The sequence below is a fragment of the Podarcis filfolensis genome (genome assembly GCF_964270895.1).
Source record: "Podarcis filfolensis genome assembly, chromosome: 13".
NCBI lineage: Eukaryota > Metazoa > Chordata > Lepidosauria > Squamata > Lacertidae > Podarcis > Podarcis filfolensis.
Genome location: NC_139615.1, coordinates 22,351,820 through 22,377,711, shown reverse-complemented (window position 1 = coordinate 22,377,711; position 25,892 = coordinate 22,351,820). Strand labels below are relative to the sequence as shown.

General features: G+C 43.8%; 2 protein-coding genes across 2 annotated transcripts; one reads left to right on the top strand and one right to left on the bottom strand.

Annotated features, from left to right (window-relative positions):
- Positions 1 to 11,964: 11,964 nt before the first annotated feature.
- LOC310746590 (serine protease 33-like) lies at positions 11,965 to 23,110 on the top strand. The gene is made up of 6 exons (XM_083580516.1): positions 11,965 to 12,211; positions 13,399 to 13,425; positions 16,630 to 16,795; positions 18,091 to 18,368; positions 19,823 to 20,004; positions 21,615 to 23,110. Exons 1-6 carry the CDS (start codon positions 12,133 to 12,135, stop codon positions 21,897 to 21,899), a joined length of 1,017 nt encoding a protein of 338 aa, XP_083436642.1. The 5' UTR covers positions 11,965 to 12,132; the 3' UTR covers positions 21,900 to 23,110.
- A 1,637-nt stretch (positions 23,111 to 24,747) lies between these two features.
- On the bottom strand, positions 24,748 to 25,713 carry LOC310747393 (olfactory receptor 10AG1-like; the record flags this gene model as incomplete). The annotated part of the gene is made up of 1 exon (XM_083581756.1): positions 24,748 to 25,713. The coding sequence occupies one exon, from the start codon at positions 25,711 to 25,713 to the stop codon at positions 24,748 to 24,750; it is 966 nt and encodes a 321-aa protein (XP_083437882.1).
- Positions 25,714 to 25,892: the final 179 nt, after the last annotated feature.

Sequence of the window (25,892 nt, the reverse complement as noted above, 5' to 3'; positions counted from 1 at the left end):
AACCGAAATTGACCAATTCTATGAAGACTTACAAGACCTTATAGAAGTGACACCAAAGAAGGATGTTCTTCTCATTATAGGGGATTGGAATGCTAAAGTAGGGAATCAAGAGATAAAAGGAACAACTGGCAAGTTTGGCCTTGGAGATCAAAATGAAGCAGGGCAAAGGCTAATAGAGTTCTGTCAAGAGAACAAGCTGGTCATCACAAACATGCTTTTCCAACAACACAAGAGACGACTCTACACATGGACATCACCAGATGGGCAACATCGAAATCAGATTGATTATATTCTCTGCAGCCAAAGATGGAGAAGCTCTATACAGTCAGCAAAAACAAGACCTGGAGCTGACTGTGGCTCAGATCATCAGCTTCTTATAGCAAAATTCAAGCTTAAACTGAAGAAAGTAGGAAAAACCACTGGGCCTGTAAGATACAATCTAAACCAAATTCCTTATGAATACACAGTGGAAGTGAGGAACAGGTTTAAGGATTTAGATTTGGTGGACAGAGTGCCTGAAGAACTATGGGTGGAGGCTCGCAACATTATACAGGAGGCAGCAACTAAAACCATCCCAATGAAAAAGAAATGCAAGAAAGCAAAGTGGCTGTCCAATGAGGCCTTACAAATAGCGGGGGAGAGAAGGCAAGCAAAATGTGAGGGAGATAGTGAAAGATACAGGAAATTGAATGCAGATTTCCAAAGAATAGCAAGGAGAGACAAGAAGGCCTTCTTAAACGAGCAATGCAAAGAAATAGAGGAAAACAACAGAATGGGAAGAACCAGAGATCTGTTCAAGAAAATTGGAGATGTGAAAGGAACATTTCGTACAAAGATTACCACAATAAAGGACAAAATTGGTAAGGACCTAACAGAAGCAGAAGACATCAAGAAGAGGTGGCAAGAATACACAGAGGAATTATACCAGAAAGATATGGATGTCTCGTACACCCCAGGTAGTGTGGCTGCTGACCTTGAGCCAGACATCCTGGAGAGTGAAGTCAAATGGGCCTTAGAAAGTACTGCAAATAACAAGGCCAGTGGAAGTGATGGTATTCCAGCTGAACTATTTAAAATTTTAAAAGATGATGCTGTTAAGGTGCTACACTCAATATGCCAGCAAGTTTGGAAAACACAGCAGTGGCCAGAGGATTGGAGAAGATCAGTCTACATCCCAATCCCAAAGAAAGGCAGTGCCAAAGAATGCTCCAACTACCGCACAATTGCACTCATTTCACACGCTAGCAAGGTTATGCTTAAAATTCTACAAGGAAGGCTCAAGCAGTATGTGGCTCGAGAACTCCCAGAAGTGCAAGCTGGATTTCGAAGGGGCAGAGGAACCAGAGACCAAATTGCAAACATGTGCTGGATTATGGAGAAAGCTAGAGAGTTCCAGAAAGACATCTACTTCTGTTTCATTGACTATGCAAAAGCCTTTGACTGTGTCGACCACAGCAAACTATGGCAAGTTCTTAAAGCAATGGGAGTGCCTGATCACCTCATCTGTCTCCTGAGAAATCTCTATGTGGGACAAGAAGCTACAGTTAGAACTGGATATGGAACAACTGATTGGTTCAAAATTGGGAAAGGAGTACGGCAAGGCTGTATATTGTCTCCCTGCTTATTTAACTCATATGCAGAATTCATCATGCGAAGGGCTGGGCTGGATGAATCCCAAGCCGGAATTAAGATTGCCGGAAGAAATATCAACAACCTCAGATATGCAGATGACACAACCTTGATGGCAGAAAGTGAGGAGGAATTAAAGAACCTTTTATTGAGGGTGAAAGAGGAGAGCGCAAAATATGGTCTGAAGCTCAACATCAAAAAAACGAAGATCATGGCCACTGGTCCCATCACCTCCTGGCAAATAGAAGGGGAAGAAATGGAGGCAGTAAGAGATTTTACTTTCTTGGGCGCCATGATCACTGCAGATGGTGACAGCAGTCACAAAATTAAAAGACGCCTGCTCCTTGGGAGAAAGGCGATGGCAAACCTAGACAGCATATTAAAAAGCAGAGACATCACCTTGCCAACAAAGGTCCGTATAGTTAAAGCCATGGTTTTCCCAGTAGTATTGTATGGAAGCGAGAGCGGGACCATAAAGAAGGCTGATCGCCGAAGAATTGATGCTTTTGAATTATGGTGCTGGAGGAGACTCTTGAGAGTCCCATGGACTGCAAGAAGATCAAACGTATCCATTCTTAAGGAAATCAGCCCTGAGTGCTCACTGGAAGGACAGATCGTGAAGCTGAGGCTCCAATACTTTGGCCACCTCATGAGAAGAGAAGACTCCCTGGAAAAGACCCTGATGTTGGGAAAGATGGAGGGCACAAGGAGAAGGGGACGACAGAGGACGAGATGGTTGGATGGTGTTCTTGAAGCTACCAGCATGAGTTTGATCAAACTGCGGGAGGCAGTGAAGGACAGAAGTGCCTGGCGTGCTCTGGTCCATGGGGTCACGAAGAGTCGGACACGACTAAACGACTAAACAACAACAACATAGAATCTTAAACTTGGCTTAAGGCACAAAACCATTTGCTAGCACTAACACCCACCCCCACCCAAAGTAGGCGAATAGAAACCAAAGACAGACATTTCCATCTACCAACACGGAATTAGAAATACAATGCCACTGATTGTGCCAGAAACCTTACCTGGGCAGGTGTTTTTGCTTGATATCTCAGCCTCATTCAGGCCTAGGATGCTGGCCAGGAGGACAGAACCAAGTGTCCAAGAGCCATTATTAGCATTTCATATAGACACCAAAGTGGTGATTCCTGCTCTGCAAGGGTTAGTAAAAATAAAATTAATTAAGACAGCCTCCACACTGCATTCAGAACCCATCCATCTAAATTATTAGCTAGCATTTTCTCTCTGGGCCTCCTTTTTTTTGTTCTTAGCACAGTATCCTATCTGCCATTCTCTTTCCCAGTCGACTATTTCTTGTTCAATCTCTTCAAAGCTCTCAATAGACAGGCATTGATCAGACTACAGCTCAGCAATAGGCCCCACACCCTACTTGTCAGGCGATGACTGGTGCTCTGGGCCATTAAAGTTGGGAAGCAATAGTTACTAGTTAAGTTATGCAACTCATTACGACATGGCATGGTGACCATTGCTTTTTAGAAAACACAAAATGAACTACAATTAATGTTAGCTGAAAGGCTGCATAGCTTAACGCATAAAGACAAATTGCCATGTATATGCCCTTGTGTAACTTGGTTTTGCAATTCTGTCACTTGCTGCAGTGAGTTCTTCCAAAGTATTAATCCTCCCCTCAATAAAAGAGCTTTGAAAAAGGAATCAACAGATCAAAAAGAAACTAGCTAGCTATTTAATTGTGTCAGCTGAATGGAATCTGCCCTGAATAGGTGACACAAGGAAACAAAGGAAAAGGGGGAGTGATTGCAATTTAAACTCTGCTTGCCAGTTTTGCAGAAGTATCCCTGCTGGGTGGGGGAATGATGGGGCTTGGGTCTGATTCAGATGTGCAGTTCATAAGGGCTTGATGGGCTGGAGAGCTTGCAGGAACCAGTGCAGTTGCAGTGCATACTATTCTCATTATGTTTCTTTTCCACCAGAAGATAGGATGTGGCACTCTGCACCAGCAGAGGCTTCTCAGCTCTGTACTAAGGCAGCGTCACAGTGTGCACAACAGACTTAAAGCTGGGTGGTGCTTTCCTCATTTTTCTGGCAGGACAAGCGTATCCCTATCCCTCAATTTGCATAGGGCTATCATTCCCTGCATCTCCCTGTTTGTCACCTTATTACCACCTGACAGAGTAGCCCTCTTCATCATGTGATGGGATGCTCTTACATTGGGTGAGGCTGTGCCTCACTGGCTTGGACTGATGAAGCCTATATATTAATAGCTGCTTACCCACAGGCTTCCATGCAGTCAAGACTCCCAGCTGCAGAAGAGCTCCAGTTACATGGGAGACCACACATAAACAGCTGCTGGATGCATGGGGAGAAAGATTGACACTGGGATTTGCTGCCCCTGGTGGACCCTGCCAACTGAGGTGGTCGCTTCACCTTGCTTCATGGGTGAGCTGACCCTGCTGTAGGGCATCTTAAAGATTTTTACAAAAAGAGACAAGTGACTGCCCTCTAGAAGTTTACAATCTGAAAGACAAGTCAGACAAGGGGAGTGGAGAATTTTTTTTAGAAGAAAGGTAATAAAATTATGAGTTAATATATTTAGGGATTAGTTTCCTATTTAGGTGGGGGTTTGGATGGCAGCTGTGGAACAGTGCCAGTCTTATTTATTAATGTATTTATTACATTTATTTTCCTCCAAGAAGCTCAGGGTGGTACACATGGTTCTCTAACTCCCCATTTTATCCTCCAACAACCCTATGAGGTAGGTTAGGCTGAGAGACAGTAACTGCCTCATGGTCACCCAGTGAACTTCAGGGCTGAGTGGGAATTTGAATCTTCCTGGGTTGCAGTCCAACACACTAACTGACACACCATAGTGGCTCTGGGGAAAAAAGAGAAAAAGAGGAAATGTCAGACGTGAGATTGAAACCCACGCCTCCATATGGAGACCAGAACACCCAATCCATTCACAGGAAGGCTTGTTCACTGCCTTGAGTCTGGCGCCTTAGACCGCTCAGCCATCCTGACACTGCATTAATGCAAAGTCACAAGCTTGTCTCATGACTGCTGAGTTACACTTGCCTGGGGAGAACAGTTCCTGTAGTGAGATCAGAATGAAAGTATTAACTGTTCCATATCAGGACAAGGCCATGGTGTATTGTTATCTGAGTGGAGCAGGGAAGAGTACTCCCCTGACAAGTCAAGGTGTGTTGTTAACCAAGGCCAGCCAAGGTATATTGTGGCACCCAAGGGAGAAAACCGCATAAGCAGAGATTTGTGCAGCAGCTCTCTGGCCATAAAAACAAACAAACAAACACAGCAATAATAACTAAACCTGTTGCCTTTCTCTAGTGCACAAAATCAGCTGCCTGCGGTGTTGGTCTCCCTTTGCCAAATGATGGGGCTGCCACTTCTGTCTCCACCAGTTGTAAGGTACAGTGATCTGGCCTGGTTAGCTACCATAGGCAAAACAGCCCAAAGTTCAGAAGACTGCACTTTCATCTTGATACGTTCTTCATCTGATCTGACACAGTCCCTTATCATATTTTCACTCAAGCAACTACGCAGAGCATCTGTAGCATGCCTGTCCCTCAACACTGAGCATTTGCGACCAGATTTTCCATACCCTAGAACTGCGATTACTCAGCTCTTGGGAGAGCTGTCCACTCCTCCATTTTTCAAAATGAGGGGGAAAGCAGACCCACCAACTACCGGTACTTTGTCCAGATTGCAGGAAGACGGATTCATCTTTAATGGTGGGAAAGGGATTTTTTAGTTCTTTAAAATTGCATTTATATCCCACCTATTTCTCCAAGGAGCTCAAGGTGCCGTGCATGGTTCTCCGTCTCCTCATTTAATCTCCACAACAACCCTTTGAGGTAGGTTAGGCTTAGAGGCAGCGATAGGCCCAAGGTCACCCAGTGAGCTTCATGGCCGAGTGGGGAGTTGAACCCTGGTCTCCCAGTTCCTAGTCTCATGCTCCGACCACGATGCCACACTAATTTGGCCAAAAGGACCACAAAACAGTTAGGACAGAATACAGATTGCAATGGAGAAAAAATGGTGTGTGGGGAGGGAGGCAGGATTGGGCTGTTTTATCCAGAAGGGCCAAAGTTGCAGGAAGAAAAGCAAAGAGGGATTTTGTCCCAAATTGTCTGCATTTTTGTTTAAGTGAAAGGGAGAGAGAGAGAGAGAGTTAGTTTAGACAAGCCCACTCAGAAAGGAAATGCATGAAATCATTTCCCAGCCTCTAAGCTTGATTTCCCTTCCTCCTCACCCCGCCTCTCTCTGTAGCTGCTGAGCATCAATGAAAGGTTTTTCTAAATAGGAGCCATAAATAATTTCCTGCCAACCCCAGCACCCTCAGCCAGGGAACATCAACAAATGCTTTACCAGATACTGTTCAACACTTAGGATAGTGCATGTAGAAAGGTGAGATAAATTGAAATCCTGCTCAAGTGACGTTCCCCATCCCTGCTGTAAAACAGCAGAGGGAAAAAGAGGGGGGGAGGACCATTCCATCTCTTATTAGGCTTTTTTGTCTTTGTTATTTAATGCAGAGGGATATCTAGGTGGCAGAAAACTGATAGATGTTCGTCTTTCCTATATTACTATGTTGTCACATCTACATACTAATTCTTACTGCTGATTGTTGTAACCCACCCTGGAGCCCTAGAACAAAGGGCAGGATATATGTTTTAGAAATCAATAAATCAAATAGCCGTTCAGTTCACAGGCACCCCTCCTCCCCCCTCCTCTCCCCATAGTCTTTATGTGAGTGGATTAGATGGGAGAGTAAAAACGTTTAAAATAGGAAATTCTAATTTCAGAGTGGAACCCCCCCCCACTGCATTATTCCAGGTGTGGAAAACCTCTGGCCCTCCAGATGTTGTTGAAGTACAACTTCCACCAGCCCCAGCAAACATGACCAGTGGGCAAGGATGATGGGAGCTGTAGTTCTGCAACATTCGGAAGGCCAAAGGTTTCCCTCACTTTCATTTATTCAATATTATCTTAATACCTGAAAATAAATTGCACAACATTGGTGGCAGAGGTGCGCTGGAGTTCATTAGCAAAATTTGACACTGCAGACCTCAGTCTCAACTGAAACTAGGAGTACCTTATTATTATTTTATTAAATTTGTATACTGCCCTTCATCCAAGGATCACAGAGTGGTTTACAATATAAAACACAAGAATACATAACATAGTGACAAACAAAAACTTTTGTCACCACAGCAAATTATTGTTACACTTCAGGTGTCTTCATGTTGTGTTTCTGACCTACATACCATCAGTGGCCACTAGTTGGGAGGAATGGATCACATCCAGTCTGACTGGATCCTGTGTTTGGTTTTGTTTCCTATGTTGAGCAGCCGTTTGTTTGAGCACTTCAAATTTAAGCACCAGGAGCTTCAAAGTTTCACATTAACCACCCATGAACTTGCCGTGGTGCTGTAGGGTAGGAGAAAGAGGGGGAGGGCATAAAGTTGGAAGCTTGCCATGGCCTTACAAGCTGGTAGCAAATGTACTAGTTTTGTTAGTAAAAGACTAACAAAGTGTCAGAGTACTTTTGCTGGCTGGTTCATTGCGGCAATGGACTAGCATGGCTGCTCCTTGTCATTGCGTAGGCTCAGAGATCCAGGCACAACTTGGGCACCACCACACGTGGCTTGAAACATATTAATCTTGATTAAACAGGCTAATGATAGGTGTATGTCTAAACCGGGGGTAGGGAACCTCAGGCCCTGGGGATGAATGCAGGCCTCTCTATCTAGCTGCTGGGATTCCTCCCTGTCCTCAGCTTGTATCCTTCACCAGGCTTGCTCTACTGCTCCCTCCAGCAGTGATTTTGTCTGGCTGAAATGTGCTCTTGAACTGCGATAGTACCCATTGCTTGTCTGCCTGGGAGAGAAGTGTACTGTGTATGACTTTTGCGTGGCAGGAATAAAACCCAATGCACAAAGGTAAAATTAACAGTTAATGTTTTGTCTACTTTCCCCTTTAGCCCCCCACACCATGAATCTGTGGCCCACAGATGGCTGCCCATGAGGGGATGAGGCCCTTGAGTTGAGGTGGATTCCTTGCCTCTGTTCTAAGCAATGCATTATATCTGGAGAAAGGTGCAGTTTTTATTGAGAATGGTGTTATAAGAATTCTAAGGTCTCAAATGTAAAACAAATATTCATAAATGCACACATATCTAAATATGTAAACCATGTGTCTGAAACAGTACAGTGGTATCTCGGTTTTTGAGCGTCTTGGAAGCCAAACATTTTGGTTTTTGAGTGCTGAAAACTTGGAAATAATTGCTTCTGTTTTTGAACGTGCCTCAGTAGTTGAACGGCTTCCACTGTGTGTTTTTCAATTTTTCCAATTGAACTTGCAGCCAGCCCTTTGTGCCTTGGTTTTCGAACATTTCAGAAGCTGAATGGTCTTCCGGAATGGATTATGTTCGAGAACCTAGGTACCACTATATAGGAGAGCAATTCTGAAGCCATTTTGACTCTCCCAATAACCTCAAAATATTTCTCTGCAGTAAGGGAGGCAAATGGGAAACGCCTTCCTATTGTCTTTTCATTTACAAAACCTGTCTTAATGGCATATTTGTGTATGAATAGAGTGAACCTGTGACCTGGATTCAGGAACTAAAAGAATGGCCAGGCTGCCCAGGTAATGCAATCAGTGACTATTATCAGGTATCCTGGCAGACAGGATTTCTGCTATTGACTATTTTGTCTACAAAATAGTAGACAATATTGGTAGAAATATTAGTAGAAATATTGGATTTCGGCTCCGGTCGTCCGAGCTGATATGGCTCATCTTCCTTTGAGCCCAGCAGAGCATTAAAACAACAAAGTCCACAATGGAAGGATGAGATAGTATGGGCTACTCGCCATGCTTTATTACTAAGCTATGCAGAGAGCAAAGAAATATACATGTTCTCTCTATGAGAAGCAGAGAGCAACTGAACAAAAGAAACGAACAGAACAAAGGAAACAGGAAACCAGTAACGTCACATCCCGTCTCCCTTTCTCGTGAGAATCCAACAGTATCTGGACTGTGGAATGTAAACAGTCCTGTGACTGCAAGCAGCTGCTCAGTGAGAAACAGAAACTAACATAGACTACCTCCTATGATGTATGTATGATGATTTTGGGGTGGTCTTTGGCTAAGGAGGTTGCACAATGTCAAAAGCCTTTAAAGGTTCCTGCATACTTTTGTTCTAGGTCCCTCCCTCCTTGGAAGGAGGGAAGGGATCTCTGTTGCAACAGAAGAATAAATATCTGCCTTGCTTTCCACTGGATCTTGCCTCCATCCATTCTTCTCTGACCATCATGGACTTAGGGGACTCTAGAGTCCCATGGAGAGTTGGGCAACAAAAGCCAAACCTCAATTTTTACATCAAAGGATTACATTACAACGAAACTGATTGTTTAATGCTCCTCTCTTAGACAATGGTCACGTTTTTGTGCAAATGTATGTCAAGTGTTTCCGGAAGCGTGCTGAGTGGTGACTCACATGCCTGACAGTGCGTGGCTGGCAGCAGGGATACAAACATCTCAGTTACACTGCTGTTTACCAGAGGAATTCCAGGGAAACCGGCTTTTCCAGTGACCGGGTTTTCTCTTGCTCCCGTGGGAGGAAAATGGGGGCTAGGGTGTGGACTATAAGCCCAGAGGAAGCTGAGTTTTCACTGTAGGAGAAACTGGAGGAACTGCAATCTTAAGAAGAAGAAAAAAGAATTGTTGTGGAGCTAAAGAATCTAGCCATTTGATTTTGATGCACAGTGACTGTCCTTTTCTGGCCTAAACGAGAGGCAAACCAAGGCCTAGAACCTGTGACCCAGCAGCCAAGATTCAAATTCTAGAGCAGAGGTGGGCAGAAAATAGATTTGGAACTACAGGTAGATATCTGGGTAATATGCAGTAGATTAGCCATCATTTACTCATTCCATTCATTTCAACAGGTCTGCTCTGAGTAGGGCTGGGCAATAACTGGTTTTCAGTATCACGATATATCACCAGCTAAACATGGTGATATGTCAATATATCAAAATATTCTTGTTTGCCTCACAAATTTTCTTTTGGATTCAGGTCAGGGCTTGTGGGGTCAGAGTCTGGTGATGCAGTCCCTCAGAGACTCCACCAGAGGGATGGAAAATCTCTCTCTGATTGCCTATAAAGTCAGCTAGCCACAGAGGTGGGGAGCAAGAGCACTTTGGGAGAGAGTATAAAAGGAGCAGTTTTTAAGGGAGTTGGTTATATAGGGCTTGATTTAAGAGGAGAGATAGGGAGTAGGGTAGGATCTGACTGAGGGAGAACCAGTCCTGAGTTAAGCATCCATACTGAGAGGAAACTATCCTTAGCAAGAGGACAGAGCCTCACAGCTTCGATAGGGAGACCGTGTTGAGGGTCTGTGAAAGATATATAGACAGGAGTCTTCTGGGAGGGCTGTGACTGAAGCCAGACAGGTAGAACTTGTGGGAATACAGGCTACCTCTTGTGAAGGAAGCTGTATGGTGTTAAAAGTATTTAACTGCCATAGCTATGTAGCAGAAACTGATTTTGAGCAATACTGTGTTTAAGCCTGAGACATCTTTAGCTAGTTAAAGTAAATAAGTTAACTTCTACCTGAAAGAACACATTTTCTAACCCACTTTGTTTCACAAACTTCTTTTTGTTTAATAAAACTTTGCTTGTTTGTTTGATCATTTTCTGCCTGAGACTCGAATCACAAAGTTTTCCCTCACACAAATTTGTAAAACTTTGTATCCCATTGGTGTACCGAGAATTGGTATGCATTATATTTAATAGGGGGCAGATAGCGGGGTGAGTCTCCCACATTATTAATTGGTGATAAGTGGCTGTATCTGCTACAGGGCTATTCAGCACAGTTTGCTGCATTATATTCAGCATTAAATTTTCTTTCTAATGATGTATAATTTTATGTCATTATCCAAAAGTAGACAGATGTTAAAAGCTATCAAACCACAGAAATACAACTTTCCCTAAAAGTTTCTACAATTTCTACAATTTGATGTCTACAGGTAATTTTAAATTATTATTATTATTATTATTATTATTATTATTATTATTACAGTGGTACCTCAGGTTAAGAACTTAATTCATTCTGGAGGTCCGTTCTTAACCTGAAACTGTTCTTAACCTGAGGTACCACTTTAGCTAATGGGGCCTCCCGCTGTCGCCACACAATTTCTGTTCTCATCCTGAAGCAAAGTTCTTAACCCGAGGTACTATATCTGGGTTAGCGGAGTCTGTAACCTGAAGCTTCTGTAACCTTAAGTGTCTGTAACCCGAGGTACCACTGTATTGTATTATTTATTAATTTATTAATTTATTATTATTATTATTATTATTATTATTATTATTATTATTAAAATATGTATACCATCCTTCACCCAAAGACCACAACATAAAAATATAAAATAAGAACAAAAAATACATAACAAAACAAAAATTCTTTAGCCCCCCCATCACATTTAAAAGGTCATAGAATATAAACGTAGGGGTTGCATAACTAGAATGGATTTTATCACATTAAAAGTAGTTTTCACTTAACTATTGCAGCTGTTGTATAAGGGATTACTATTATGATGGGAATGTAAAGGAAATCAATAAAATTTTGGAACACAGGAACAAAGTAAATAATCAAACCATCAATTCTAGCATATGGGGGGGCACCTAAATTATATAATTTGGTGGTATATGAATGATTTGTATTAGGAATTGTATTATAATTTGCCATTGTTATAATGAGGCTATTGTAATTGAAAACTAATAAAAAATATTAACCAAAGAAAGTAGTTTTCACATAACCATGAATGTTTCTTTATAATGAAAGATACTATTGTTTATTTTATTTTCCTGTAATCTTTGATATCAACTTGGAAAGAAATTAATAAAATGTGTTAAAATGACACAACATAACATAAGCTCCCACAGGTACCCAGTTCCCAAGCCAGAGAAGGGCTTTTCAAGCTGAGTACATTAGAATTGTGCTTGGAAACAAATTAAGTCTGTGTAATTCTTGAAGGGGAAATTTCATGTGCAGATTTCTCTCTCTCTCTCACACACACACCCTTAATGACAAACTGCACCAGTGGAACTTTTCTGTCCCATGTGCAACTGTAAGCAGAACTGAATCCAGTTCTCCTTTGCTTCTTACAATCCTATACACACCCTTTTCAGATTTCTCAAAATCCACCTGCCTCTTCTCCACTTCCAGAGAGATGGATATGGGGATTGCTGTGGTTAAGATAGCTTGTCTTCCTGCTGAGTAGGCAACTGGGCTGGCCCTACTGAGTAGCTGTGGGTGGAGTGTGGAGGACAATACCTAACAGGTCAGGTTCACCTCTTTGGCAGCTTCCCTGGTACCTGGGATGCCAAGAGGCTGCTCCTTTTCTCTCTCCTGTGTACCAATCCTGTCAAAGTGGCACGTGGCCTCATCATCCCAGCCCAGCACACTTTTTTCTGCTCCCCCTTCTCTGGTTGGTATCAGAACTAGATGATCCAGGGCAGCTGCTCCTGGACCATGCGGAGTCTTTGCTGCTCCCAGCTTTTGCTGCTGCTTCTACTGCTGAGAGGTGAGAGGTGGACCGGGAGGGATGTGTTTGTACATGTCACAGGTGGGAAGGGTCCTTGGTCTTTTGCCTGAAGAAGATTGCCTGCTTGCCTGGACCTTCAGTTCCTGCCTTTGGAAGGAAAAAGCCTGGGTTCTATGGGAGGGGAAGGTGTGTTTGAGAGAGAGAGTCTAATGGGGAGGTGGAGTGATTGGGGAGCAAGGATGTTTTAAGAGGACAATGGATCACAAGAAGGAACTTAGGAGATTGGACTCCTGGGTTCTGTCTGAAGATGGGGTTAGGTGAGGATTCCCTCCCTCCCAGTGGGTTAGACCAGGGCAGCCAGGGAGCTGAAAAGTCTATATTCTCGGTTCTAAGTATTGTTGTTGTTGTTGTTGTTGTTATCATTAATATTATTAATTCGATTTCTTCCTTGCCTTTCACGATCCCAGGGAGGGTGGAAGCAATTTAAAATTCATTACGAAAAACAGTTTAAAACACACTATCCTTTTGGGGCTACTGTGCCTTTTTATCTACTACACAGCTGGCAAAAGTTCAACAGGTGTAGCTTTTCTTCAGGTAAGGAAGCACCATGACACAGAAGATTTCATCTGTATAATTTCTGTCTGCTATGTAGTTTTCAAACCAGGAGCCCAGCCAGAATACAGGGAGCAATCCTAAATCTGGGAGGTGTGTGTGTGTGTGTGCACACACACACAAATGGGTGTACCCTAGAGTTTGGAATCAGGAGGGATTTTGTTTTTCCCCTCATAGCCATTAAATGCACAACATTTTGGATTTTCCTTCTATCATATGATATTCTGGTAACAAACATTCAGCTGGACAGAAACAGTTTGTACCTCTGCAGGTCCTGTGGGAGTTTTGGGTTACCTTTCTGCTCGCATTTCTGTAATGGAATGCTGTGGAGATTGAAGTTGCTGGTTATCGCACCTTAGAAACAGATCCATTGCAGTGGTGAACAAGAAATCTCATTTAGGCACTCCTCTGTAGCTTTTATTAGCCTGGACATGCTATGCTCCAGACACAGCAACAATTTCTCCACTGGCCAGGTTTGGCATTCCCATGTGCTCATTACAGAAATGTGCTTGGTGAGTCAACGCAAAGCCTGACTGTTTGAGCACTCTGTCTTCTTAAGCCCATAGTCTCTTTCTCTGCTCTTCTGACTGCATATTTTCTTCTTCTTTTTACAGGTGCTGAAAACACTGCAGCTCAAAAAGGTGAGAAAACACACCTGGAAAATAATAGCCAGACCTAATAATAGGATGGTAACTGGCTTGGGTTGAGAGGGGATAGAAAAGTTAAGGGGCACGTAGCAAGTGATGTACAACTTAAAACTGTCACACGGTTTATCGCTATTGACCTTTGGCTCCAGTTCCTTTGCCTTCTTCTGTTTTCCCTCTGTTGAATTATATATTCTAAGCTCCTTGGGGCAAGGACTTGCCTTTCTGTAGTCTGTAAAACATCATGTGTACAGATCTCTTTCTCTCGGCACACAGACACACTTCATTTAAGGCGGTGGGGCAGGTTACATCAAGAGAAGAACAAATTATAAACAAAACATAGCATATAAGCATATTTAATATAATGTTTTATTCAGTGCTTCCCCCCTAGAAAAATAGGTGCAGGTACTCACTATGAAGTTGTTACAGTAAGTTCCACACTTTTTAACAACAAAAAAGAGGTGCCAGTACTGCGTACCCTTGAATACCCCCCGGAAAAAAGCAATGGTTTTATTCTTCTTTTCCTCTCACCTCCTTCCCTGCTTTGTGTAATGACTCTTGCCTGATGAAGAGTTCTGGAAAACTTTATCTAGTACCAACAGGAATATTCCTAACTACCTGAGTCTCTTCCTCAATTTTTTCTCTCCTCTCTCTACTTTTTAAAAGGGAAGATTATGGTGGGTACAGTCAATGGCAACTAGCATACCAGCTCTACCAGTGAGCATAGTTGCATGCGCTTCGTTCTACAAAACAATAGGAAGGAAACACATGCATAAGAAGACAGGTTGAAACTCTGCTCTGGGTTCCTCACCACCCACATACAATTGGTTTTCCTCCATGGAGGCCTCTCTCTCTCTCTCTCTCTCTCTCTCTCTCTCTCTCTCTCTCTCTCTCTCTCTCCCACCCGCACACCTCCCATAAACAGAAGGGGAATCAGGAGGGTCTATGTGTGGGAATCAGGAGGGGCTGTGTGTGGATGTTGTGTAGCTTATGGGTGCATTAAGTGAACATGTCTGAGAGCACATAATACCTATTGGAAGAACTACAATATGTTTTCCCCATGAGCGCCTAATCATCCATATTTTCCTATGAAATCCCCTTATTTACATATCTGACACTGTGTGTGACCTAATATTTACCGCACACCTCCATCAAATGATTCAATCTACACCTATTCGCCCACATACCTTCCACATCTCTCTCTCTTTTCCCACAACAGCCATGATTTTGTTTTGTGTTTTGCATAATTTGTTTTGCATTAATTACTTGCAGTCAGAAACTACCCTGCCCTTTAGACTTTGGACAGGTGCCAACATGTGTAAAAATTTAAGACATGAAAGACTTGTACCAAACCACCAGACAAAATTGCCTTATTAAAACACCTTCCGTAAGATGCTTGGGCTCTGTTTACAGTGAGTCCCCAGCGGAAGAGGATTCCAAACAATCAGACAAAATTGCCTTATTAAAACATCTTCTGGAGGATGCTTGGGCTCTGGTTATGGTTATGGTGCGTCCCCAGTGGAAGAGAATTCCATAAGCTATGGAACAGTGACTAAAAACATCTGTCTACATTACTATGTGGTTCCTACCTGGTGCAGAGAGGCAACGTTTAAAAATGTTTTTGTGTGCATCATTTATTCCGTCTCCAATCCATCCATCTGTCCATCATGCATACACATGGGATGTGGGTGGCACTGTGGTCTAAACCACTGAGCCTCTTGGGCTTGCCGATAAGAAGGTTGGTGGTTCGAATCACTGCGATGGGGTGAGCTCCCATTGCTCTGTCCCAGCTCCTGCCAACCTAGCAGTTCAAAAGCATGCCAGTGCAAGTAGATAAATAGGTACCACTGGCAGGAAGGTAAACAGCTTTTCTATGTGCTCTGGTTTCCATCACGGTCTTCTGTTGTGCCAGAAGCAGTTTAGTCATGTTGGCCACATGACCCGGAAAGCTGTCTGGGGACAAATGCTGGCTCCCTCAGCCTGAAGCAAGATAAGTGCCGCACCCCATAGTCGCCTTTGAATGGACTTAACCATCCTGGGGTCCTTTACCTTTACCTCATAGTCATACTTCTACATTTTCCATCTGTATAGAAAATTCTTCCCGTTCATTAATTCCCCCATTCTTTCCCATGCACACACATTCATTTTCCTCTCTGTTTGTCTAGCTTTCTCTACCCTCTTCCTTGCACTCTTCCTCCAGCTGTTCCTCTTTCCACTCATCCAATATCTATCTAATTACAGATATCACTACTCATATCTAACTGCAGATATTACTACTCATATCTGCCTAATTGTTGTGTTATATACACATTATGATAGATTTGGCTTTGCCAACAGTGTTTCATTATCTGGAGTGAAAAAGAATTGCAGGTCTGCAAAGTTATACTGAAGAAATTTTGGAAAAAATATATATGTGAAAAATGCATTCTATCTTATCCTCTCATCAATGGCACCGGTGCAGTTAGCAAATTTTTAGACTATGGACTTAAAGGTCTTATGCGGGGGCCCCTCTTTAGATGGTAATGTGTATAACTTCAGTTACATCAAAAAGTGGTAAGCCAGCCCCACTGTGATCAGAGACCTCAACGGCTTCGGGGTGGGGCTGAGCCTCTGCTCCAAAGTCCAGGGGGTTAGTCTTGACATAGTGAAGTGGGACTGGGCTGCTCACCCAGATGTCCTGCCCTGGTGCCATCACTGATTGGGGATTAAGAATTCTGTGCCAATTGGCAATGCCCCCCTTTAATTTGGTTGGTTTGCAGTTGCCCAGAAACATCTGATCTTGTGTGTATGTATGAGCAGGGGTTTAATGCATCCAACAACAGAAGAAGCCTTGCTGCAGAACAACGCTCTTTAAAATTTTAAGGCACCAACAAGGAGCCCCATTTGCAAAGAAACAACCAGGAGCTCACTTAAAATTGTCAATTGCTCTTTAGTAGCAGCATCCTTACCTGTCCCACACCCAAGGTAAAGTCTGACAGCAGGTGTGGGGCAGGTGGCTGTTTGTGGGGAATGACCTGATGGGCCCAAGGGGGACCTGTGCTATTCCCATGTCCTGGAGGTTCCCCAACTCTGCTTGAAATATGACAATAATATTTCAAGGCAACATTGTGGGGCTTGCATGTGATATGGGGTGGCCGTGAACACACTTAACTGAAGGGGTTCATTAACCATACCTCTGCTCTTCCATCTGCTTTTCTGCAGCCTGTGGCCGACCCATAGTACACTCCCCTCGGATCGTTGGGGGGCAGAAGGCTGAGGAAGGTGAATGGCCATGGCAGGTCAGCATACGAGAAAACAGGCTACATGTGTGTGGCGGAAGCCTCATCTCACCCCAGTGGGTGGTGACAGCTGCTCATTGTTTTGAAGGGTGAGTAGAAAATGTCTTTTGTCTTCTACGAAGGGATGGGGGAGCAATTTGATTCAGCCTGCGTTTAAAGTGACCCCAATGCAGTACTAGGTGGAGGGAGAGACAGAATCGGGGTCAGGGTCAGTGGCCCAATCGCATGTTGCCAAATACCAAAATGGCATAATAATTTGTAAACTGGGATTTCCAAACTGAAACCAGTAGGACGTACTTTCTTATGTCCCATTGATTTGAATGGCTTTACTCTAGGCAAGACCAAAGCTGGATCCAACCTGCAATCTTTTGTAAACCAGAAATATGGTTTCTGATAAGAAACAGTTTCTGGGACTGGTTATGAGGATCTGTTTTAATCAGTGCTCAGTAAAAAAAGAATTGAGGTGCCAGTAGTCTTATCTTGAAAAAAATGCTGGTTTCTATGGGCAGCAAAAAAGAGGTGGCAGTGCAGCACTGATGTTAATTACTGAGTCAGTAAACAGTATCAAGTGCAAATTGTTGTTACCGGTATATAGTATGTCAACAAAGTACAGAGTTATCTCTACCATGCTGCCAAACCGGATCAACTTTTCCTTGATTGTTTGGTGTTTAAATGGTTTTTAGGCTTATGCTTTATATGTTGTGGTGTCGTGGTTCAAGCAGCTGCTGAGCCAAGCAGTCTAAATATCAATTTAGCTAAGAACTTGATGGATAAGCTAGTGATTCCCTCAGCCTTGGCCTCTTGTCTACCTCAAAGGGTTGTTTTAAGCATTACTGGGAGAATATATGTGAAGTGCTTTTATAAAACATTTTATAAATGCTAAGTACTCTTCAAATACTTCAAAAACGTGCACTCGTTTAATACACCTTTGACTACTGAATTACCATACTCATAAGGACCATATATCATAAGGATCCACCTTATTTTTGTGATTGTAAGTTGTTTCAAACTGTTTATAATATTGTGTTTTAATGTTGTGACCTACCCTGTGACCATAGGGTGCAGGGTGGGCAATATATAAACAAACAAACAAGCAATTGTTCCATTTTCACATTTATTTGCAAGTAAATCTCACTGAAATCATTGGGACTTAGTTCTGAGTCAACTTGACTGGGATCAAGCAGGCATAAATGTTTTCCAGCATATAAAGTGTTTTACTATTATTATTAATCCATCCTAGCCTTGCAACCACATGTGAGATGGATAAGGCTGAACAGTAGTATCTTTCCAAAGGCTTAACTAAGTAACCTCTTAACTGAGGAAGGCATCAAGCTCAGGCCTTCTCCCTGCAGATGGCACTGATTTTTCTTGACTCCCACCACAGGTCGCTGAATCCATTTCGTTACCGAATTCACCTGGGAGAATATGAGCTCCCCAAACCAGCACACACCATGGTCCCAGTTTCTGTCAGCCAGATCATAGTGCACCCGTATTATGCTGGAGATGGGCTCAGCGCTGACATTGCACTGGCACGGCTGGAGGAGCCGGTGAATTTCTCTCGGACCATTTTGCCCATCTGCCTGCCCAATGCTTCAGACCCTGATTTGTTCCCTGTGGGGATGTCATGCTGGGTCACTGGCTGGGGTGACCTCTACCCAGAAGGTAAGCATGAATCTTCTCATTCCGGGGTGTATTTATAGGAGATGGTGTTGCTTCGGGGGTTGGCTGGTGGTGGAGGATTATGGGATGGAACAGAGCAGGGAGTGCAGGATGTGTTAGGAACTAGTTTTGAAATAGGAAACCGGATGAACAAAATGTAATAGTCTCAATTGTAAAATCATAACCAAGAAGGTGGAACTAGGGGCCAGGACACCTATTCCTTTTGGCCATTGGATATTGACAAATGGCTTTTTGTAAGGGGGAGGGACGATTTCACATATAGGGAATCTCAAGTACAGGTGACAAATGTTGTCCTCCAGGGTCAGATATACACTCATGGTTTTTAATGTTAAGGAAGGGTTAAGGAATTGTTTTGATAATGTAGATGGACACATGACATCCTACTTTTTACATTCATAATGCATTACAGTGGTACCTCAGGTTAAGTACCTAATTCGTTCCGGAGGTCTGTTCTTAACCTGAAACTGTTCTTAACCTGAAGCACCACTTTAGCTAATGGGGCCTCCCACTGCTGCCATGCCGCCGGAGCATGATTTCTGTTCTCATCCTGAAGCAAAGTTCTTAACCTGAAGCACTATTTCTGGGTTAGCGGAGTCTTTAACCTGAAGCGTATGTAACCTGAAGTGTATGTAACCTGAGGTACCACTGTATTGCCTCGTCTTTTTTTATTGCTTACTCTTTAATCATTTTATCCTGCTATATCAGAGGGTGGAGCAGAGCAACCACCAGCAGGGAAAGAAACAGCATTTTAGAAAATGGTGTGACTGGGTATTACTTACATTTGACCCCCCCCCCCAAAGGGAATAAACATTTTAATTAACAAGGATGCCCTGTGATGTTGTAGAACAACAAATCTAATATCGTTCTAATAGGGGGAAATAACATTAAACAGGGCAGTGTAGATCCAGCCCAGGTATCTCTGCCTGCCTCTCAGGACCCTCCCCAGCCACATGCCCTCTGGAGCCACAGCCTTCACCTGCCCTGCATTGCACCTTCTTTTAGTGTTATTGTCTGGCTGGAATATGTTCTCGGACTTGGTTAATGCTTCTTACTTGCCTAAGTGGATGATAAAAGTGAGATGTTGGACATATACTCAACAGCACTTCCTGATTAGCTATGTTGCTGACGGCCTTCCTTGCCTGGTTCAGAGCACAGCTCTGTCCAGCTGATCACCCTTGGATACAATCCAAGTGAGACATCAGTTCCCCAAGGAGTTCTTAAATGATTCTGTACATATAAGAGTTCGACCAGAAGGACTCCCTGAACCCCAAGGTGGGGATTCTTGCTCCCCCCAAGGGCCACATTCCCTCTGAGGCCACCTCCAAGATGGTGAGTGGGAACACATGCAAAAGTGGGCAGAAGGTGCAATGCTGAATTTTCCCTTTGTACGGCAGGCTAGTTCCTTCAAACTGTTCCATCCCTTTTTCTCCTACCAGCCCCCTTCCTCACTCGGATCCTGCAGGAGCTGGAGGTGCCAATCCTAGACGTTGACAAGTGTGACCAAATGTACCACAATGACTCCAGTTCTGACACTGACACTGTGCCAAAGGGCTACAAGCTGATCTATGATGACATGATCTGCGCTGGGTACCCAGAAGGAAAGAAGGACTCCTGCCAGGTAAGATTTGTGGAACAGGCAATGGATCAAGGGCAGAAGATCCCATATTTGTGTATTCTGATGGTGGGGTGGGTCGGTTTGTGTGTAAAAGAATGCTGTTAGTATGTGTTACGTTTGCTCTCAGATCACCCCTCATTAAGCCAGTCCTTATTTATTTAAAGAATTGAGACCTCATCCTTTAGCCAAGTAGTAGGACAGTCCCTGCTCTCAGGATTAGAATCCAAAAGGCATAACACACAAGGAAGAAGGGATGAGGAGGGTCGAGGGGAACTCTTATCAGATCTGGGAAGAGAGCAGGAAGACAATGTTAAGGCCAAGAGGACAGGGCTGCTCAGTTCTTCTTTCAGATAGGTAGCTTGATGGCAGTTGGAATTCTCTTATTTCTGGCCAGGCTGACATTGCATTTCTTTTTTCTTTTAAATCCCATTTATTACATGTGTAACCCATCCCTTCTTCCAGAAAGTTCATGCAGGCCTTGTCCCCTTTGTCAGTTTCATCTGCACAAGACACCTGTCAGTTCAGGGGAGGGAGGAGAGGGAGGCAACTTGCCCAGGGTCAGCCAGGTAGAACTTGAGTTGCCCTAGATAAATTCCAGCACACTAGCTCCACTGCAACACATTGGCTTTTATGCTTAAATGACACCATTATTAATAATTTCCACCCCTCCTTTTCATTTTTTAGGATTAGTATGCACTCACCCATCTTTGTTGTGGTAGGTTTTCATTAGTAAGCTGCAAGACAGGCTGGAGCTGCTCCCCTTACAGTAATTAAGAGGCAGTAGGTTTTCTGTGCTGTCCTTGCAGGCCCAAGCAATACAGTAAAGTAGGGAGGGGACAAGTAGCCAACAGCCAAAAGCCAGATGTTGAGATAAATGAATGCCACAACTTTTTGTTGGTTACAGAGAAATAAGTTTGGCATAAGGTGAGGTAAGGATCTGTTACCTGCGCAGCTCAAGTGCTGGTCAATGTGCCATCCATTTGACAGTGAGGGGTTGCCCTCAGGTGCTGTGGAGGATGATATCCTGTCACTAATGTTGAAGTAAGATTCAACTGCAAGTCCAGTTGGTTTCTGTACATGGAATGGGCACAAGGTGTCGTCTTGTCCGTCACCTCAGGTTAAAAATGTAGTTAGAACTGTAGATGACCTCAAGGGTCATCAAGTTCCACCTCCTGCAATGCAGAAATCTCAACTGAAGCATCCATGACAGATGCCCATCCAATCTCTACTTAGAAACCTCCAAGGAAGGAGTCCACAACCTCCCAGAGGGAGACCGTTCCACTGTCAAACAGCTTTTAATGTCAGAAAGTTATTTTCCTGATGTCTAATAGGAATCTCCTTTCTTGTAACTTGAAGCCATTGGTTCGAGTCCCATCCTCCAGAACAGGAGAAAACAAGCTTGCTCCCTCTTCCATGTGGCAGCCCTTTAGATATTTGAAAATGGCTATCATATCTCCTCTCGGTCTTCTCTTCCCCAGGCTAAACATACTCAGCTCCTTCAACCGTTCCTCATAAGGCTCCTCATATGTGCAGCCCTGACTTAACATATTTGAATGCTCGCTCGATTTTCTTCACTTGAGTGTCCCCATTTCCTAATGACTTTCTCCTTCCAGGGTGACTCTGGGGGGCCTCTGTCCTGCAAGCTGAACGACACTTGGTTCCTGGCTGGAGTGGTGAGCTTTGGGTTGGGTTGTTCGCAGCCCAACCGTCCTGGAGTCCACACCCGGGTCACCTCCTACATGGACTGGATTCAACGCACCATGGAAAAGAACACCCCCTCCAGTGGTGGTGCCCGTCTCTCAAGTGCCAACCCTGCTCTCCTCTTGACTCTCCTTCTCCTGGGCCCTTTTGCCCTACTGAGGCACTGCTGTTCCGCTACCAGCTGGAGGTGCAATTAAAAATGGAGGTTCCACATGGCACTTAATATCATATTATATTCTCCCACTTAAACATTGCATTGCCTGGGCCCAAAGGCAAGCCCGTAAGGATGCTCACTCACCCCCATTCAATACCTGTTCTTAAGAGGACACACTTAATATTGCAGCCTGGTATTGCTTTATCTAAATAATTAAAACCACCTGCCCCACTCCTCTCCCATGCAAAACCCGCTCTTTTAACGATAGATCAGAACAAATGGCAATTTGGGTTAAACCCGAATTGCTGTTTGCTCCAATTAAGTACTAAAGAGTGGCTTTACCTGGGAGGAAACAGTGGGACAAAAGGAAGTGTTGATAAGCTCTGAGATGGGAAACATGTAAAAGCTACACAACACCTATTTTAACATAATTATACTCAGTGCTATTTTTCTAGAAAAAGAGGTGCTGGAACTCACCATGAACACATCCCTTGTTCTCTTATAATGGCGCCCACCTGAGAGGTGCCAAAACTGAGTTCTGTCTGGAAAAAAAAAAGCCCTGATTAAAACTGCCGGGAGAGTTCTACATATCTAAACTGAAGGGCTGGATATAAATTTTATAATAAAATAAATCTACTCCATTTTCCCTTTGCCACTATAGTCATGAAAAAAGGAAAAAAGGGAAGGGGTTGCACCCTAAAATAAGCCTTTGGGGAGCACAAATGAACACAAAGCTTTGGTGTTTGTTTGTATGGGAATACATTATGTATTATTATTATTATTTGTAGTAGTAGTAGTCATAGTAGTCGTCAATGATGATGATGATAGCAAGTGATACATTTCCACACAACAGACACCCCAGCATTGTGATTAACTCTATACTTCTTCTCCAGCTCCTCCAGTGATGTCCCTTATGTCAATCCATGCTGGCATAGCTATGAATGAATAAGGAGCAGGGAGATTTGAGCCCTTAAATGAGCTTTGAGCCACTAAACAGGTTTGCAAATTTGTAAGAGGACTGGAAAATACACTCGCCTACATGGGACCTGCAACGAAGCCAAAAAGGAATGAGGAGTGACGGAGCAGGGATGACTCTTCACTTCTTGTTACACAACAACAGCTGTGCCTGAGTCTATAAAAGGGCTCCTGAAAGTGTCATCTTCCTTTTAGAAAAAATGTATGTTTATTAATTGTTGAGAATACAACTGGAAAAAGCCAATGAGATGTACAAATAAAAGCCAATGATGATGATAATAGCAAGTGATATGTTTCCACACAACAGACACCCCAGCATTGTGGTTAACCCTATGCTTCTTCTCCAGCTCCTCCAGTGATGTCCCTTATGTCAATCCATGCAGGTATAACTATGAATGAATAAGAAGCGGGGAGATTTGAGCCCTGTCTATCCAGAAGGACCTGAGATGCAATGGGGGAGAGTGTGCAAGGCAACATTCTGCCCCAGACAGGTTCAGGATGCAACAGAACAAGGCAAGTTAGACTGTCTATGACATTAGTGTCTCACATCAAATATAACTGATCTGCACAAAGGACTCTATGAACAGAATGCAGAGGTGCTGTATGTACTTTTGGAACCCAAGGAAATCTTTAATAAAAACAATTAAACACAAAACAAGGCAGTTTAGGAATCTGGAGGGAATGAGGATACAGCCAGGTTCAATTTTTGTTCAAGCGAGAAATAAAGGTGGTAGGTTTGAGTATGCAAAAGAGAGGAACTCAGCCAGGACCTTATCTTATGAAAGGATGTCCTTACTTGCAAGATAAGCTCCTTTCTCTTCTCTACGCTGAGCCAAGCTGAACTAATCGGAACAGAGTCTACAGTCATTTTCATTTTCGGAGGAGACTCGGGGAATTCCACAATGCTGCCCAGTGCTCTCAGGAAGATCAGCTGATGATGCGAGGATGGCTTCTTAATCAGATAAACTGGTTTATAGCACCCCCTTGTGTTCAGAATGATTTCGACACATTTTGAAAAGTTGTTACTCTCTAGGACTAGCGCTTCTTCAGTATCTAGAAAGCACAAGTCCCAGAGGTTTTCCGCTTTCCTATGCTTTCTTTTCTCCCACCACTGAGTCAGAAAAAGTGTTAGGGCTTAGCCTCACTTACCTTTTGCTCCAATCTGCAGACGGGGGCTGCCTCTTGCCCCTCTGCGAGGCCCACTGAGGCGCTTTGGTACATTCCTTTGAGATCACCAGGGTGCCTTCTTCTCAAAGGGACACACCTGTGTGAAGTCCCCCTCATCAGATCTCCCCTTGGAGATCTGATATGGGGCAATGGATTTTGCTGGGTTGCAATATTAAAGCTTTCTGCCTTCACCCATTGTATGTGTAAATAAATCCACACCTTCATTGATTTATTCAATTATTGCATCTACAGTTGTACCTTGGAAGTCAAACCGAATCTGTTCCGGAAGTCCGTTCAACTTCCAAAATGTTCAGAAACCAAAGCGTGGCTTCTGACTGGCTGCAGGAAGCTCCTGCAGCCAATCAGAAGCCATGGAAGCCCAGTTGGATGTTTAGCTTCCAAAAGAACATTCAAAAACCGGAACACTCACTTCTGAGTTTCACTTGTTTGGGAGCCGATTTGTTTGGGAGCCAAGGTGTTTGACTTCCAAGGTATATCTTATTTATACCTATTTGGGCAAGGCTGGGAAACTGTTGCCCTGCAGATGCTGCTGTACTGAAAAAGTAAAAGAAGAAGGCTATAACTGAGAAGCTGAGATGAATGGAAAATGTTGTAAAAATGCATTTAAGAGTTTCTGCACACCTCCTGGGTGTGAAAACTCCAAAGATAATGAAGGGGTCATGACCAAAACGATTATATAACAAGTATCTGCCAGTTTTAGACAGACTGCAAGATATTCAGCTGATTTCTCAGCCGATCTCCATGCCTACTTTGAACTGCCATTTGCTGTTAAAGATCCTTTGGAGGGCAGCCTGCACCTCCCTGTTCCTCAGAGTGTAGATGAGAGGGTTGCAAAGGGGAATGATGACCGTGTAGAAAAGAGAGAGGAACTTGTCGATCTTCACAGAGTCAGGGGTCTTGGGGAGGAAGTACACAAGTGTTGCAGAGCCATAGAAGAGACAGACCACTGTTACGTGAGATGAACAGGTGGAAAAGGCCTTCTGGCGTCCTGTGGCTGATGGCATGCGCAGTATAGCCCTGGTGATGTACACATAGGAAGCCAGGATGACTACAAATGGTCCCACAACAAAGACCACATCCTCAATATAGCTCGTCAACTCATTGGCATAGAGATCCGCACATGCCAGACTGAGTACTGGTGGGATGTCGCAGAAGAAGTGGTCCATCTCATTGGAACCGCAGAAAGGCAGGGAGAAGATGAGTCCGATTTGCACCAGTTGCATTGGGAGACTGAGGGCAAATGAGCCAATCACCAGCCCCACCCGGACTTTATGGCTCATGATTGTCATGTAGCGGAGAGGCAGGCAAATGGCAAGATAGCGGTCATAGGCCATGGCCGCCAGTAGGAAGCACTCGGTCCCACCCAGAAAAAGCAGGAAAAACATCTGTGAGGCACAGGCTGGAATGGAAATGGAGCGCTGCCCAGTGGCCAGACTGGCCATCATCTTGGGAAGAGTGACAGAGGTGTAACACAACTCTAGCCCTGATAAGCTTCTCAGAAAAAAGTACATTGGAGTTTGAAGGGCAGGGTCCCATGTTGTCACTGCCATGATCAGACCATTGCCTAGTAGGATAGTCAGATAAACAGTCAGGAAGGTGAAGAAGAGGAGGGCAGGGTACTTATGGTATCCCAGCAAGACAAACTCAGTCACAGCGCTCTGGTTCCCCCAGTGTCTGGCCAGGTCAGCATCCATCTACAGAAGAACAGAGGCAAGAAATGTATGCTGGGAGGCTGCCGTATCCTGAAATGAGATGAAGATCTCACTCTGTCCAGGCTGTCTGTCATGCAAACACAGACAAACACATATGCTTGCCTAGAGTATGCCACTAGCTGAATCTGACATGCCCTGGTGTCCTTCAGAGTCTCTCTTTA

Bases quoted from the DNA above. Each gene is read 5' to 3' on its own strand.
- LOC310746590 (XM_083580516.1), top strand. From the start codon at position 12,133: ATGATCCAGGGCAGCTGCTCCTGGACCATGCGGAGTCTTTGCTGCTCC. The intron at 13,426-16,629 runs GTGAGAAAACAC...GCTTTTCTGCAG, and splicing joins AAACACTGCAGCTCAAAAAG to CCTGTGGCCGACCCATAGTA. The intron at 18,369-19,822 runs GTAAGCATGAAT...TTCTCCTACCAG, and splicing joins GGGTGACCTCTACCCAGAAG to CCCCCTTCCTCACTCGGATC.